The 15,074-nt window shown below is 44.0% G+C and overlaps 1 protein-coding gene across 1 annotated transcript in view; it reads right to left on the bottom strand.

Annotated features, from left to right (window-relative positions):
* Positions 1-15,074, bottom strand: part of PAPPA (pregnancy-associated plasma protein A, pappalysin 1) — a 182,973-nt gene that overhangs the window by 70,502 nt on the left and 97,397 nt on the right. The window contains exon 10 of the mRNA XM_009994319.1: positions 3,498-3,694. Coding sequence (XP_009992621.1) covers positions 3,498-3,694 — 197 coding nt within the window. The remainder of the gene's footprint in view (positions 1-3,497; positions 3,695-15,074) is intronic.

Below are 15,074 nucleotides of genomic sequence, written 5' to 3'. Positions count from 1 at the left end.
CTCAAGGGTGCTTAACTCGGTGTCAGGAGGCCACATCCTCTCCTCTCCTGCTTGTAATGAGGAGGATGACCCTAGCTGGTTACAAACCAGTCAGGGAAATAAGTCCCTGGGGACTTCCACTACAGAAAAGAAATTGCAGTTATTCACAAAACAGACCAGCTCAAGCACCCTTTGTCTGTCTGTTTATGCTGACTGGATCTGTCCTTCAGCTAGTATAAATCTGCCCAGTGCTACTGCCTTTTTGTAGTCTCTGCCAGCACACACCAGCTGATGACTTAATGCTAGCATCAATAATCTTTAGCACAAGAAAGGCCCCAAGAAATAAACAGTGCTGTAGAAAACCCCACACAACCAGTACATCAACACTGACAATATTTCACACACGGCGGATGGCAAGGAGAGGCTGTTTACAAACTCCCAGCGAGAGCAGTAGGGAAAAGAGCAGCCCAAGGGTGTGCAAATCCCTTTTTTCTGAATTTCTTCTGCAGTTGACAACAGGTACTGAGCAGCATCTGCTTCAAGATCTGTGGAGGATTCCAGGTAAGAAATCAAACTGTAAAAACACCCTGCATCGGTGCTCGCATTTCAGTGCTGGTGCAACGTTGCTGACTGGTCTTCTCTGGCTCTAAATATGATCTTGTCAGTACTGAGAATATTTCTTAATCAGCATAGAAGGGTGGCTGCCAGGAAAGTAGAAGTGGCTGTCTGTCAGTCCTGCTTCTGCTCAAAGTGTGATTGTTCAAGGGGGGGGACTGTTTGACCTTTCCATTTTTCAAATGTGTATCTCTTCGCCAAGACCATGTCATCCTTTGTAAGCATTTTGTTATTCAAAACAAAACTTATGCTGTGAAGTTGTTGGGGCTTTTCCCCTCCCTTAATATGTTGCCACTCAATAGCTTCACACTAACCAGTATGGAACCTGCGTGTAAGGGCCGCCTGAAAATCCTAAGCAAGGGCAGGCACCCTACTAAGGAACATCCAACTCTGCAGGAACAAGCAAAGTCTTAGGTGACCTGAACAAACAGGCGTGGGGTGGTCAGTCCACAGAAGCAGCCCTACAATAATCAGGAAGTGTTCTCTAGCTTGTGCTCATAAACAGCTCTCCATGGGTAAACAAGTGCACACAGACAGACACTGCTGAGAGACACAATAAGGAACCAACTTGTGATGCCTGCTCCTCAGGAGCAGCTTAGGTAAACTATGACAGTCACACAGAGAAATGGGTGTTAAGATATCTGAAGCCTAGAAACAATTTTAAATCATGAAGGACATGTTTCAAATACTATAAAGCACCTTGAGAGGGCTGGGGCAGTCATAAGAAATGGGGATGGCTAACAAACAGGCACCTTATGTATTCTGTATATTGATGTGCACTGCACTCAAGCATATCTTTCATGGCATTCTTGATGAGAAGCCAACACAAATGCCACTCTGATTAATCAGGAAACTACCCAGCAACAACATGAAAAGTTTGCACAACACCAGCAAGCACACAACTTTCTCTGAAAGATAGCTGGGTGAAGAAAGGTACCCCTTTGATCAATACAAAAAACCTCTAAGGCTCAGTGCTTGTGCAGATAATGAAGCCAAACATGTTTACACACCAGTGATCATTACATGCAGTGATTAGAGGAGATCTTAGGTTAATTTTCATCTCTGCTAACTAACAGGCTGATGACCTGCTGCCCCACCTAACCTCTCTGGAGTGACAAGTCAGGTGCTTTCACAAGCCAACAAGCCTGTCTTGTTCCTGGGGAAAACAAAGACTTTCTTAACATATATGATTAAAAAGGTCAATAAACCTCATGCACTCAGACTTGTAATAGGACCAGCTGAGCTAAAGCAAAAATTCCTTTTGCTGGAAGTAAATAGCACACTGTTATCTCCCCAGGGGCCAGGCAATAACAGGAGGCATGTTCCCATTCACTCTGCCAGTGTGTGATATGTTAGTGCTCTGCCTATAAATACAACAGCTTTTTTTTTTTCCCCTCTATTTTCTCTCTCTCTCTTTTTTTTTTTTTTTTTTTGGTAACAAGGCTGTGACAACTTCATCTCATCTGGGTACAACAAACACGCTTGAATTGTGGCAACACAGCAGGGCTTTCTGCTGTGTGTGCACGTGGTGGTGTTTCTGCCACCACCACAGGACCATATGTCACCTCCTGCATGGAGTGGCTGTGCTCCTACCAGCGCATCAGGAGGAAATCAGGGCAGCTAAGGAACAGAGTGCTTGGGGACAAGCACATAAAGCAGCACCTGAACTGGACACCACAGGCTTTGGACTGTGCTGTAACACAGGGAGCTTGAATGAGAAAGAAGTTCTGAAGGCACTGGTAGGGGTCCAGAGGAAAGTTCCTTTTACAGTGTAAAATAATAAATGAGACCATGACAAAAAGGGAATAAGGAGCTTGGGATTCTGCCTTGGTACTATGCCAGCTGACCATGCTTTGTGCATTTAAAACTGACCTGGTCATTAATTTGTTACAGACTTGTGCAATGTGAACAAGGCCAAGACTCTTGGAAAAAGATGTTTTCTCTTGCGAGCCAACTGGAAATGCTGCACCTTTGCTATTCACTGGGAAATCTGCTTGCCATCTCTGGGACTCGGCTTCCTCTCGGCACTGCCCACTCAAGATACCTCCCAGATAATTAGACTGTAAGAACAACTTTGCTGCATTAAACAAAAAGCCCATCTACTCCAGGGTTCTATTGTAGCAAAGGACAACAGTGGGTGCTGAAGGAGGAATATATGAAGTAACCCTTCTAGGTGATTACCCATTCACAACTGCATCCTCTAAAAATCCATGAACAAGTAACATGTACTTTCCTGAGTCAGGGTGTTGCATCTGGACTGTTACAGCTACATCATGCATTTTCCAAGCATACATCATCTATTTTCCAGGCATTTATCTAATGCCTTTTTGAACTAATTTGGATCTGGTTCTCTCAGGGAAACAAAAGGTAAAGTTATGATAACTGAAGCTATTTATGTTACAAAGGAGACATCTAAGAATGGAGTTAAAGCTAATGAATGGCTTTGGGAATGGATGGGACCTTTCTCAGAATAGAACAATAGGGTGCTTTTATGAAACTGGGAGACAGAGAACACAAAACTGTTAAAAAGAAAGAACACTCTTTTGTATTATTCAGCATTAGCCTTCAGAACTCATTGCCACAAGACAGAGCCCTGTGCTGGCTGCAGAGAGCTAGGCTAGTCTTCTAGGTGATGATAGTTGAGATGACTCTTACTCAGCTTATGAAGTCAAGCAGGCCAGCACTTCAGCTAGTTTTCAGTTGGATGACTGGAACTGAATTTCAACCACATCACTGCTAACCAGGCTCAGAGAGAAACTGCTATCAGGAACCTTCTTTGGTGAAGCAGTGAGTTTATAGGTAGAAGATCACACCTGAACACTAACCATCTAACTCTGCTCATGAATGTTTCTCCTTGCTGGACTTTGCTTCCCAGGAGAGGAAAGAGAGTATGCTTCCCTTACCTGGGTAGCTGCTGGCTGACCAATGACCACCCATCCTGGACACTGCTGGTCACTGTGGTGTGAGACGGAGACATTGGAAGCCCACTGATCAAGGAAGCCTTTGGGAGTGTAAATACCACAGTCTTTGATGCTGGTCATTTGCTCAAATTCCTCACATACTCCATCACCATCGTGGAAATAGCATCTGCTGGGTTCATCTGCCAGGAGGAAGCAGAGAAGAGAAATTACAAAAGACTGGCTACACATCTGCAATCCAGTTGTTAGGACCTGATAACATCACTGGTTTTGGACCAGGTCACCGGGAAGTGAAAGCATTGGTCACTTCCAGGCAACAGCAAGGTGATTATAAGAAAACCAAGAAACAATAGTCAACTTTTCTAGGACATTTCCCTCAGGATATTTCCTAATGCAAGGGATTTCTGCTTATTTTATTTTACCTCCATTTAGAAGTATGGAAACTGAAGAAGGCAGATACAGAAAATACACAGAGAGACCATGTGGGTGTTGGCATGATTCCACCAGCTCGGATGGAAAATGCCACAAGAGGGTCTTGTCTACAATGTTTCCCTTTTTGTTTTTAACTGATATCTGCAAAACAACAACAACAACTGTGAATTCAGGGCTGGTGAAAACTGCCAAGTTTACAGTCGTAGTGAGCAAAGAGCCAAACAGATCTGTTTATCAAAAGAGCAGATACATTATACGTAGTGTGAGGGTAAGCTTGCCACAGACATACACAGCTTCAACCAACATGACTCAAATTTGACCTGAAAGGATCAAAAGCAGCAGGAGACTTTATTATCCTTGTCCATTTATTCTGTGGCTTCTCTAATGAGACTGCCAACAAAGATGCCAAATTTTTGAGGTTGTTTCTGTAACACTGGCCCATTAAAAACTGAACCGAGATCCATCTACTCTTTTCAAACAGACTGCATAGCAATAATGACTTTCAGTCATTAGAGTACTCTGTGAAATGGAAACCTTTGACCTGTTGGTATCCTATTTTGTATTGTATTATCATTGCCAGTCCCCAGAGGTATCCAGTTCTGACAGCCTGTTGTATTTTTGTCTGGCAAATAAGCCTGCTGAAAAAACGGTAGGAAATTAGCCAGAGCTGCTTGCTGGGCTGATGGAAATGATCCCTAAGGAGAGTCCTGTCGGTAGCATTGGACTATCTCAAGTTAGGTGTCAGAAAATCCAACGGCTGCTCAATTTTGAGCTATTTCCAAACTACTAAATCCCTTGTTTATTTTTCCTTCTAGTTTACACAGTGAAATACCATCAGGAGCCAGGAAAGAATCAGTTTATTGCAATTCAATTATTTAATGACTTTCACTCCTTTTCCCTTCCCCTCATCCCTGTGCAAATTTCCAGGTCCTTAAGAAAATGTGAGTTTGAAAGAATGGAGAAGTTTATCAGGGTAGAATGCCATTATGGCTTCATTTCATCATGACTTCTGTGGCCAGCTTGTGTACATGGATGAGCATGGGGAACTGTGTATTTGTTGGGCCAGTACTCAGGGCTGATGAAAAGGAGCCAGCGTGAACCTGGAAGCCATTCAGCTTCCAGAGTGCAGCCCTGAGTCTGAGTGAATATTCCTGACCCAAAATGTCACATCTTAAAATCTTCCTATGGCTGGAAGCCACTAAAACATATACCACACACCTCGAAGTGATGGGAGGAGGAGCACTCGGGAGAGCGCTTCACAGGCAGAGGATGACAATGGCTCCCCAGGGTGTCACATTACTCCACAGTGGATGGAGCTAGGGTGGATGTGCAGATGGGCCCTAAGGCAACCCAGCAGTGCTGGCCCCAGCAGCCCAGCTGCCTTGCCTCCTCCCACAGCCAGATTGCCCAACAGCCCTGATGCCAGCAGGGCCCTGCTACTCCTCATCTGACACTGACCCCGCTGGGAACGTACGCTTGAACTGCTCACGAACCATGTGTGCCCTTGAGTGCTCCAGTCTGGACATCTCTGTAACACAACTTGTTTCTCTGCAGGGATGATTAATGATGGCACAGCGCTCACCAGGGTGGCTCATCCACACTCTGTGCCTGGCCAGTGCATGGAAGGGGCAGACTGAGTGTGTAACTATGATGGCTGTGGAGACAAGCTCTTGGTTCCCTCATCTTATCTATCCTCAGCATCTCTCATTCTGCTCCTCTCTCTGCAGAGATGCACCAAAACGTAGGCCAGCTCTCTGCTGTGCCCAAGAGCAGGGGGATAAAGCAAAGCAGCTCACCCGCCTCCCAGCACTATGTCCCAGTTTGAGTGAGAGTCTCAACAGAAATCTCTGAGGAATGTTCTGCTCTGGAAAGACTGTGGTCAGCAATCAATGTGTTTTTGGAAAAACAGTTTGTCATTTTATGAAAAGAAGCTTATTTCTGTAAAGAGAAAAAAAAAAAAGGGAAAAAGGGAAAAGACCTACCACACCAAAAAGGCCCAACCTTCAGCTTAAAAACTCAGGCACAGTCAGATACATACCTACAGTGAAACGCTGGTTCTCAAATGCATCCTGCTACACTCCCACCCTGACAGAAACCCTGACACACTGGCACTTGTACACTCTCTTTACACACCTCAGCAATGCCACCTCACTGGTGCACACACACACAGGAACTCACAGCCTAATTTTAGGTGTCTGCATTCAGGCAGTGCTTCCCTGGCCTTCCTGAAGCTCCAACTGATTTTCACGACAGGCACTGAAGTAAGCACAACATTTATACAGCAACATACTCCTGCACTGGCTCCAAATGTTCCTTCCTAATGTGATGATAAACGTAATGGGCTTCTGATAAGATCATGTGTTTGGGATAACAGAATACTCAAGCCCTACTCCAACCCAGTGACTTAATTCATACTCACATGGATGGGAAGGCAGCCTTTGAATAGCTGTGATCCAGGCCAGTGTGTGATCCTAACAGAGGCTAATTTGTTCCTGATTATGCTTAAGACCCCAATAAATCTGTCTGCTCGGAGTCTGCAAAACCCGAGGGAGGAACCGAATGGAGAGACTGAGATGTCTGAATTAAATGGAAACTGCCTAAATGATTAACAAAGTCCTACTGAACGGCACCGTCACGAGCCCAGATGCTGCACTAGGCCTACTGAGCCACAGCACCCTGCTCTCCATAGGGGGTGGCTGGGTGACACCTTGCACAAAGGCTGAGAGATTAGGGATCCTTTTGCTTTGCTATGTTTTGAAGATGATGGGGAAAAGTGGCTTTACAACCCTATCTCGCTTTTAAGGAAGATCTGTAAGTCCCACTACTGACACACCATGCCATGCTTTGGGGGGAGCATTGGTGGGATGAGGGGAAGACTTTTCCTGCTTATGACCTTCCTACCTCTGAGTGACAGAAAAAAGGAAAGCTTCTTTTAATCCTTCCCAGATATTGATGAGGAGACTAACAAAAGCATGTTCCTATGACAGCCAAATGAGGCACAGCACTGGGTGGGAGGCCAAAAGGGAGCAGAGACTCTGCCTTCCTCAGGTGCTGTACACCAGCTCTGAGTCCTAACTCTTACTGCAGTCTTGGATGTTCCATAGGCTACACACCAGGCTTTACATTTTCCTGAGCAAATTGATGAAAGACCAGATTATTTCTTCCTATGATTGCCCTCACAAAAGAAAAACTAACAGGCTCCTCCCCTTTCCACAGTGGTGTGAACTCAGCTCAGTTAAATCCGTAGAGTCCTACAGGCTGAAATCCAGGGAGGGCAGTGTTGGGAGTGGTGTTTTTCTAGGAATAAATAGCTTACATCTTTATTTCCATAATGGTGCAAAATGTCTTATCCATTCTCAAATATTGTGACATGAAATGCATCCAGGGCCTTGGTAATATGAGCTAATTTTGTCTCCACAAAGGTCTATAGGCTCACAAGACCTAGTTAAGGTCATAGTGACATATTGGTCATGTACGGCCTACATCGTGGGTTATTTCATCAACACTGTGGACTTCTCACTTTGAAGTTTAATCTGAAGGAGATATGAAGGAAGGGAACATGAAGGAAATCTCATTTGTCCTCAAGGAAAAATTACTTTAAAAAGTTGAAAAGCAGATGCCTAGAAATCCAGCTTAAATCTAGAACAATAAAATGTCTGCAGCCATAGCACCTGGCAGGAGGAGACAGCATCTCTGGGACACTGACATTAGATGATGAAGGATCCTGAGCAGAACTCATGTAACATGTATTCATTCAGGCAGTCCAAGTTTCTTCTCTGTGACAAAGTTCTTACTGAAGGCACAAAACTGTGGGGGCCAAACATAGGTCTCTCACTTGCCCTTGCTTTGGGAAAAGCTAGTCTCTGGTTCAGCAAAGACTTCTGTGACATCTGGGAATCCCTGAATAGTCCATGGTAGACTTCATTTGGTCAAACAGATAGGCAAGACCTGGTCTGCTTAATATTGCAGTTGGGCTTCAAGATCCAGGACAATCTTGGTGCTCATGTCTTGCATGAGAAAATGATGCAAACTCCATTTCTATTTGTTTCTTAAGCTGCCCAAGTTGCAAAAGGCAGCCTTTTGTATTGAAATACAAACCCCTCTGGATCTTAGAAATGAAAGGATGCACAAGGTAAAGCAGAGGATTTAGACAGGGAAGCACCTGCCAGACCAGGTCTGGGTGAGCAGCACAGTCACCTGTTCAAAGCAATGCACGAAAATCACCAGCAACATGAATGAAGTCTGAGGCAGATCAGGAAGCAGACAAGCAGGATATACTCTTATCTGTGATAGGCAGCCTTCCACCTCATTAAAGAAAAATATAAAAAGAGATGAAGAGATCCAATTCCTAGCACAGGGCACATCCTCTGACAAGGCTTTTCATGTCCGAGCCGCATGGTCAAAGTGCTGGGGACAGACACTTGGGGTGACTTCCTGTTTTCAGCTAGAATGCAGTGACTGGCATCAGCATAGTCTTCTTTTGTGCAGTAAGTACTATTTTTTTAGAAGGCCAGACAAAAAAAATATATAAAAAATAAAGGAGTATTTTTAAGCTCAGCTGTTTACATAGGGATGTTTCCAACTATAACAAGCCTCGTGCCACGTAACTATTTGTCCGATGGAAAAAAAAAGAAAAAAAAAAAAGATGAAAAAGAAAAGGGAGGAGAGGGGACAGAAAAATACAGAAGCATTGTCTCAGAGTAACAAATATTGGAACAGAGTGAACTTTTCATTTTAACCCCTGAAAGGTTAAAGGCATGCAGACATTTTCGGACACAACGAGGGCCAAATCACAGGCTCATCAAAGTCAGCAACTTCTGCAGAAGCATGATTTTACCACCACGTCACTTCACTGGCATCTCTAGCACTAGTGTTTCTGTTCACAGATGAGAAAAAATGTATCCGAAGGTTTCTGTCACAAAAGGAGAAATAATTTCAGTGCAGATCACATGAACCCAGCAGCTGAGCCATCGCAGAACCTGCTCCATTTATTTCTATGGGGGTTTCACCTTTGGCTCTGGTGGGAAGAGAGTGAATAATATGGCCTGCTTCCAGGTTATCTGCTAATCTCTTCTTTAATACTGAGGAAGCCAGAGACAGAGAGATTTCCTGCTACAGTAACATATTCAAGTTATTTTCCTTCCTGGATATTCTGATTTGAAAAGAGGAAAACCATTACACGGAGCTTGGGCAGACCTTTCTGAATAAAGTTGCATATCAATAAATCGTGACATTTTCCTTCAATGAAATAAACCAGACACCTTGGAAATGAAGGCAAGAGTGGGTGTTGCAATCTGCTGCAGAACATCCAGGGGCCTCTCAGGAGGCTTTTTTCTGTTCAATCTGACGGTCGTGTCTGAGCATCTCCTGGGCATAATGCATTTGCAGAGCGTGGCTCCCTGGTAATTCAGCTGCTTCGTGGAAACACATTCCTGGGCTTGTTCTTTGTCTGGCGTGACTCGGCTCCTCGCTATGATATAGCGGTTGGAGCACAATCATTATGCAATTGATCTGCTTGCTGCAGACAGATACAATTACAATTCCCTCACAGAGCCCGGCACTGAAACTTGATATTTCACCTCCAAGAACATGAGCCCTTGTCACTTAAGTGAAAGGATATTTTCCATTGCTGGCAGTGGTAGTAAGACCTTATCTGCTCTGCCTATGGCAGCCAATGTGGCCTTCCCTCAAACCTGGGCAACCACGCATGTTATAAAAGCACTATGTGTGTCCTCTTCCCACCTAGTCTTGTTTCCCTCCTTGGGTGGTTGGATAAATCAGAAAAGTAGAGCCAAGAATATTTCAGTATTTCCTCAGACTTACGTAGATTTATTAGCTAAACTTGGAGACTGCTTGATTAAAAGTCTCAAGACTTCCATGACACAAGGCAGCAACTGCTATGGCCACAAGAAGGCTGGCCAGCATGGCCCTGCTCCACACCTGGTCCACTTGCTTGGGAGGCTGGGAAGAAGCCCAAGAGAAAAAACATCCAGAGATGCCATTCATCAAGAAGGGAAGTACGAGCAGCCATGGAAGCCTCTCTGATCCCCAAAGAGTACTGTGTGAGGGATGCAGCAAGCAAAGGAGTCATTCTTCTGTTGAGCTTTCTTTTTAGCTGTGTCCTAAAAACCAAAGCTGGATTGAGCTGGGCTGGAGTCACTGGCCTAGGGAAAAATGCAGACAAATACCACTCCAGCCCACATTCTCCCCCACAAAAAAGCATCTGTCCTTTGTGTTTTGCTGCCTGAGATGCCTGCCCTCACTGCTCTGTGGCTCAGCTGGCCCTGGTAAGATTGCACTATTAATGATGACAGTATGAAAATCACTTTAAGAGACTTTATGACAATGCTGTGATTACTAACTTGCCAAATGAGTGTTTAGACATTTTAGAACATGTAGCCACACTCCCATGAGCTGCAGGAAACAGTCAGCTTCAAAGTATTTGCCTTAAGCTGAAGGATTCACACAAATATCATCTGAATAGCCCGGCTCAGGAAATCCAGTGCTATTTGCTATGACATTCTGCTATAGAGCCACAGCTTCTTTATCGACAGCAACCCTCTTTCCCAAGCTCCTTGGTCAATGCTTTAGTGTTATTGATGTGAGATGCTGAGTTTCTCTTGCAAGGTGGCTCAGTCTCTCCCATGCTGTTGTTCTACTGAAAGGCCTAGGCAGGGTCAGCCAAGGCCTATTTAATGTTGGTGAAAGAAGAAGAAATCACCATTAGCTGCTGTGTGGGGCCATGGTTTCAGCAGTCAAAGCTGTGTTCCTGTGCAGGGGTACAAGGAAGGGAGAGGGAGAGGATGGGAGCTGGGCATGCTCTCAAAGCATGCTCACAATGAATATGGATGGTCATCCATCAATTTATTTTAAGCACATTACTTCTCTGTCAGAAAGGGAAAAAAAAGGAAAAAGAAAGAAAGGAAAGAAAAGACATATAAAATTAGGTTTGTGTCACTCATTTAACACTGCGATTTCCCTAGAGGATTATGCACCAAACAGAGATAGCAAGCTCATGAATATTAATAATTTCCCTGAATGCAATGCAGCCCACCAAACAATAAGATTAAGGGAAAGTGCTATGCCTAATTTATGGATAATGGGAGAGGTAAAGGACAGAGCTCCCACAAAGGTAAGGCTCACAGCTGGAGGGAGAGGCCTCGGAGGAGGAGAAGGACAGATCCAGATTTGTAAGGTAGCAAAAAAAATATTTGAGGCCAAGCAGGAGCGAAAGAAAAGGTGTTTAAAGATCATTGTCAAATTAAAATCATATTTCTCCCTGAGCAACCACTGGCAACTAATGCTTCAAGCATGCCAGAAATTGGTGGTAAATTCAAGAGCTAGATTTATTTATTTTGTCTTTTCCTCTACTCTGTGACTTTTCTTTGTATTTTATATCCCTGAGGCCCAAACAACAAACCACAGAGACGTGTGTCTAACCTGAAACATTCCTGTTCTTCAGTAGGACCACTCATATGTGGAAGTTAGCCAAAGTGCTGCCCTGCTTTGCTGTGAAAAGGCTTTTATGAGGAGTCCCTTATAAGCAAAGGAGATAAAGTGTAGCAATAATAACACCAATAAGATGTGACTGAAAACCCCATAAATTACTAGGCAAACTTAAGGGTAGATAGAAGTTCTGAAGCGACTTCCCAGCTGTGTCTCAATACATCTATCAGTTTTTACTCATCTCTTTTCATATTAATTTCTCTCCCCCTCCCTCCTTTTTTATTGATCTCTGCATCTTTTTTATTATATCCTTCTCTTTCTTCAGCATTGGTGAGCTAAATCAATGCATAATGCACAGCACACTCAACAAAAGGAATGCAAATTAAAGCAGCAGCTCTTTTTCACTGTCCACACATATATCTAGGTGCATGTGTACAAGCCTGGTGTGGAGGAGACTGTCTACCAAGGACAAGGTGCTCAGAGGCTTGTTAGACACCCATTTCTCAACAGTGTGGGGAGAATGGATCAAGGGCTAAAAAGCTCTGGGTTTCCACAACTGCAAATCATGACTCTTATAACTGGGGCCTGTTTGACACAGGGCAAACTGGCTGGAACTTGTCTGATATCTGCAGCTATCACAAAAAATCAGTGATCCCAGGAATAATTGAGAGCAAGGTGAAAGAAAAGCAGACAAGAGGTGGGAGTGCATCATTCACAGCAGACACCACTTCAATTCACTTGTCTCCTGCAAATCAAAAAGCAAAGAGAAACTTTCCCTGTGGGACCAAACTCTGGGTGGGGGGAGAGAAAAATATGCAGAACCTGCTATGCAAAGTGAGGGAGGGGAGGGAGGGGAAAGGAAAAAATTCAGGATGGGGAAGGGTGAGTGTACTGCAGAACTTAAAAAAGGAGCACTGCCAGATGCTTTCATTAATTAATTAATTAATCTCACTGTCACTCTTCAGCATGTTGCAGGAAGAAAACACTATTAATCTTATCTGTTTTCTGTTACTTGGCTGTGTTCAGAGAAGGACAGGACAGCCTGACAGTAAGACCACACAGTTTTTGTCCCTGCCTCCCTCCTTCCCCCACAACCCTCCTCCCATGGCAGAGCAGATTGATCCACTGTTATCTGATTAGAGAGGGAAGGAGGAGGGAAAACAACAGAGGGGGAAAAAAATGTCCAATTTTATTACAGGCACTAGCACAAAGTGTCTCGAGAGCCTTGTGCCATTTATTCAAAGGCAAGTTGGACCAATTAAAAATCCCCATAAACCTCATGATCTAAAAGGCAAAGGGAGCAAGAGAGGCAGAGCTATACCTACAAACACCTGGCTGCATCCTTAGAGATGTCCAGAATGCAGCTGGATGTGACCCTGAGCAAGATCCTCTAACTCTGAAGCTGGATATAACTTGGAAGTTAGCCCTCCTTGAACTAGAAATCTTCAGAAACTCCTTCAAACCTGAATTTTTCTGTGATTCATAGCTCTAAATCTAAAGCTTGCAGGCTCTGCTGTATTCCTATTCTACCAAGTGAGGAGCTTTGCATGGTCTCTGCTTTGGGAGGAAGAAGCCTGCTTGGACTTTGCTATCAAACCTCCTGCAATGGAACCTCCTGCAATGGAAGCCCTCAAGAATGCTTCTTCAGCCCTGCCTTTGCAAACAAAACATTTAGTGATTCTTTTCAGCCATGTGGGACCCAATCCTGCAGAAAATTTGTGACAAGCAATGCATTCACTGTTGTGGTTAGATCTGCTGAAGTCTAAAGAATGCCGTGGGGTAGTTCAGAAACATGCCTGGAAGGAAGCATTTACAAGATCAAACCCTGAGGCCCCCAATTCAGCAAAGCCTCCAAACATGTGTTTGAGGCTCACTGAATTCTTTGGTGAAGAGGAGTGATTCCCGGGGCTCTAAAAAGCTACATAATACAGCGAGAACATCGCTGCAAAAATAACACTGTCTGAGATAATTACTTGTTGTCCTACAGGATTATAACATGTGTTAGCCTTGTAAACATGGAAATAAATTACACTTATTTTTCTGTGCTACTCATACAGGGACCCAGGCATTCTGTGGTTTCCAAGAAAACACCCCACCAGTCTCAAAGAAGACTTTTGTTTTGCTAAAGGCAGAGGATCCAGTCTGATTATTAGACTATGGAGAATGCTGAATTCCTGCTCTTTAAAATTATTTATTATGTAATATGTACAGCCACTTGTGGAAACTTGTTGTTTCCCCAACGTCTTTGTTTTCTGGTGAGATTTTAATGCTTGATATGTTAAAACAGAGTCAGCACTGTTCATTTTTTTTCTGGAAGATTGGCCAGCAGTTCTTTTCTAGCTCCTAGTGCCCTAACTCTTGGTCGTCCAGCACTCATAAAAGCCAAAGGGCTTGTTTCCCAGGTATTACCTTCCCTGAAACTTTCTAAGGACTTGAAGAAGGCAGAAAGTGCCCCAGAACAGCAGCAGCTGATCTACCCCTGCAGACCCTCACTGCCACAGCAATCGTGGCATCACACTCGTGAAGTCTCACAAGAAAACATTTTCAAGGTCTGCATTGATTCACCTTGCCATGGATTTGGTTAATCTGCTTCACCTAAGTGAGTATTTCACAAATACTTAGATTTTATTCATGTTTGCAATCCAGGAGCTGTGCAAAACCATGAACTTCCAAAGCTCCTTGCCAAACAAACAGCTTCCTACCTCTGGAATTCCCCTTTCCTTTACAACTAAAGCAAATCTGAAAAATCACTTCCTCTGGAATGGCATAGAAATATCTGTGTTCATGTTTTAGTTGCTTCAGTTTCTAACCCTGTTGGTGTCTGACAGGCTTTTTCTACACTTTGAATCAGCCTCCTTGCTGATACCAGGGGTGAACATGTACATGGGCATAAAGCAGGCTCCTGCATCCAGCTGGCAGGACACCCTTGTGTGGGCCAAGGCTTGGGACACCCGCCTCTTACTCCTGTCCATAGAGTTATCTGAAGCTTGATGAAGCTGCTGCCCCAGCCCACACAACCCAGTTTCCTTGAGAACCAGTGTACACCAGAGAGGACCTGGGTCGTGGTTTAACGTAACACTGGGGAGTGGTCAGAGCACAGACTTGGACCAAGGAGCTCAGACCTACTGCTGAGGAGGGTGATACAGATGCAAATCCATACAGCTCCAACCCAAAGCCTTGCTGGAACCAGCCTTGCATTATGCCTGACTTTTGGAGAACCCAAAATATTTGCATAAGTGTTTATCTCACTTTCAAAATATTGTGACTAATCTTTCAGTGCTTGAAGTTCTGATGCAGCAAGATACTTTAAACACAAACATAACTTCAAGACCACCAATAGTCACAATTAGCTGCAACATACATACCATCAGATTTCAATAGAACCATTTACATTTATGAATATGTAAATAGCTATAACACCAAATCAGGCCTCAAGCCCCACAGGGTGGGATGCTGAAGGAATCAGGGTGTCTGTGAGGTCCTTTATGGGTTGCTCCAGACACAAGAGATAAAGGCCCGTTTGCCAAAAAGAACAAATTCCAATCTTGCCAACATTATATTTTCTGCTTAGAACTGATGCCCTGATCTGAAGGCATGGGATCACTAGGTTGGATACAGTATTTGCTTGGTCAGTCCAGATAGGGAATCTCATAAAGTCTCTTGAGATAAAGCTGACCCTTGATA

This window comes from Chaetura pelagica, unplaced genomic scaffold (assembly GCF_000747805.2).
Source record: "Chaetura pelagica isolate M959 unplaced genomic scaffold, ChaPel_1.0 scaffold132, whole genome shotgun sequence".
Taxonomy (NCBI): domain Eukaryota; kingdom Metazoa; phylum Chordata; class Aves; order Apodiformes; family Apodidae; genus Chaetura; species Chaetura pelagica.
This window is presented reverse-complemented; position numbering and strand designations above follow the sequence as displayed.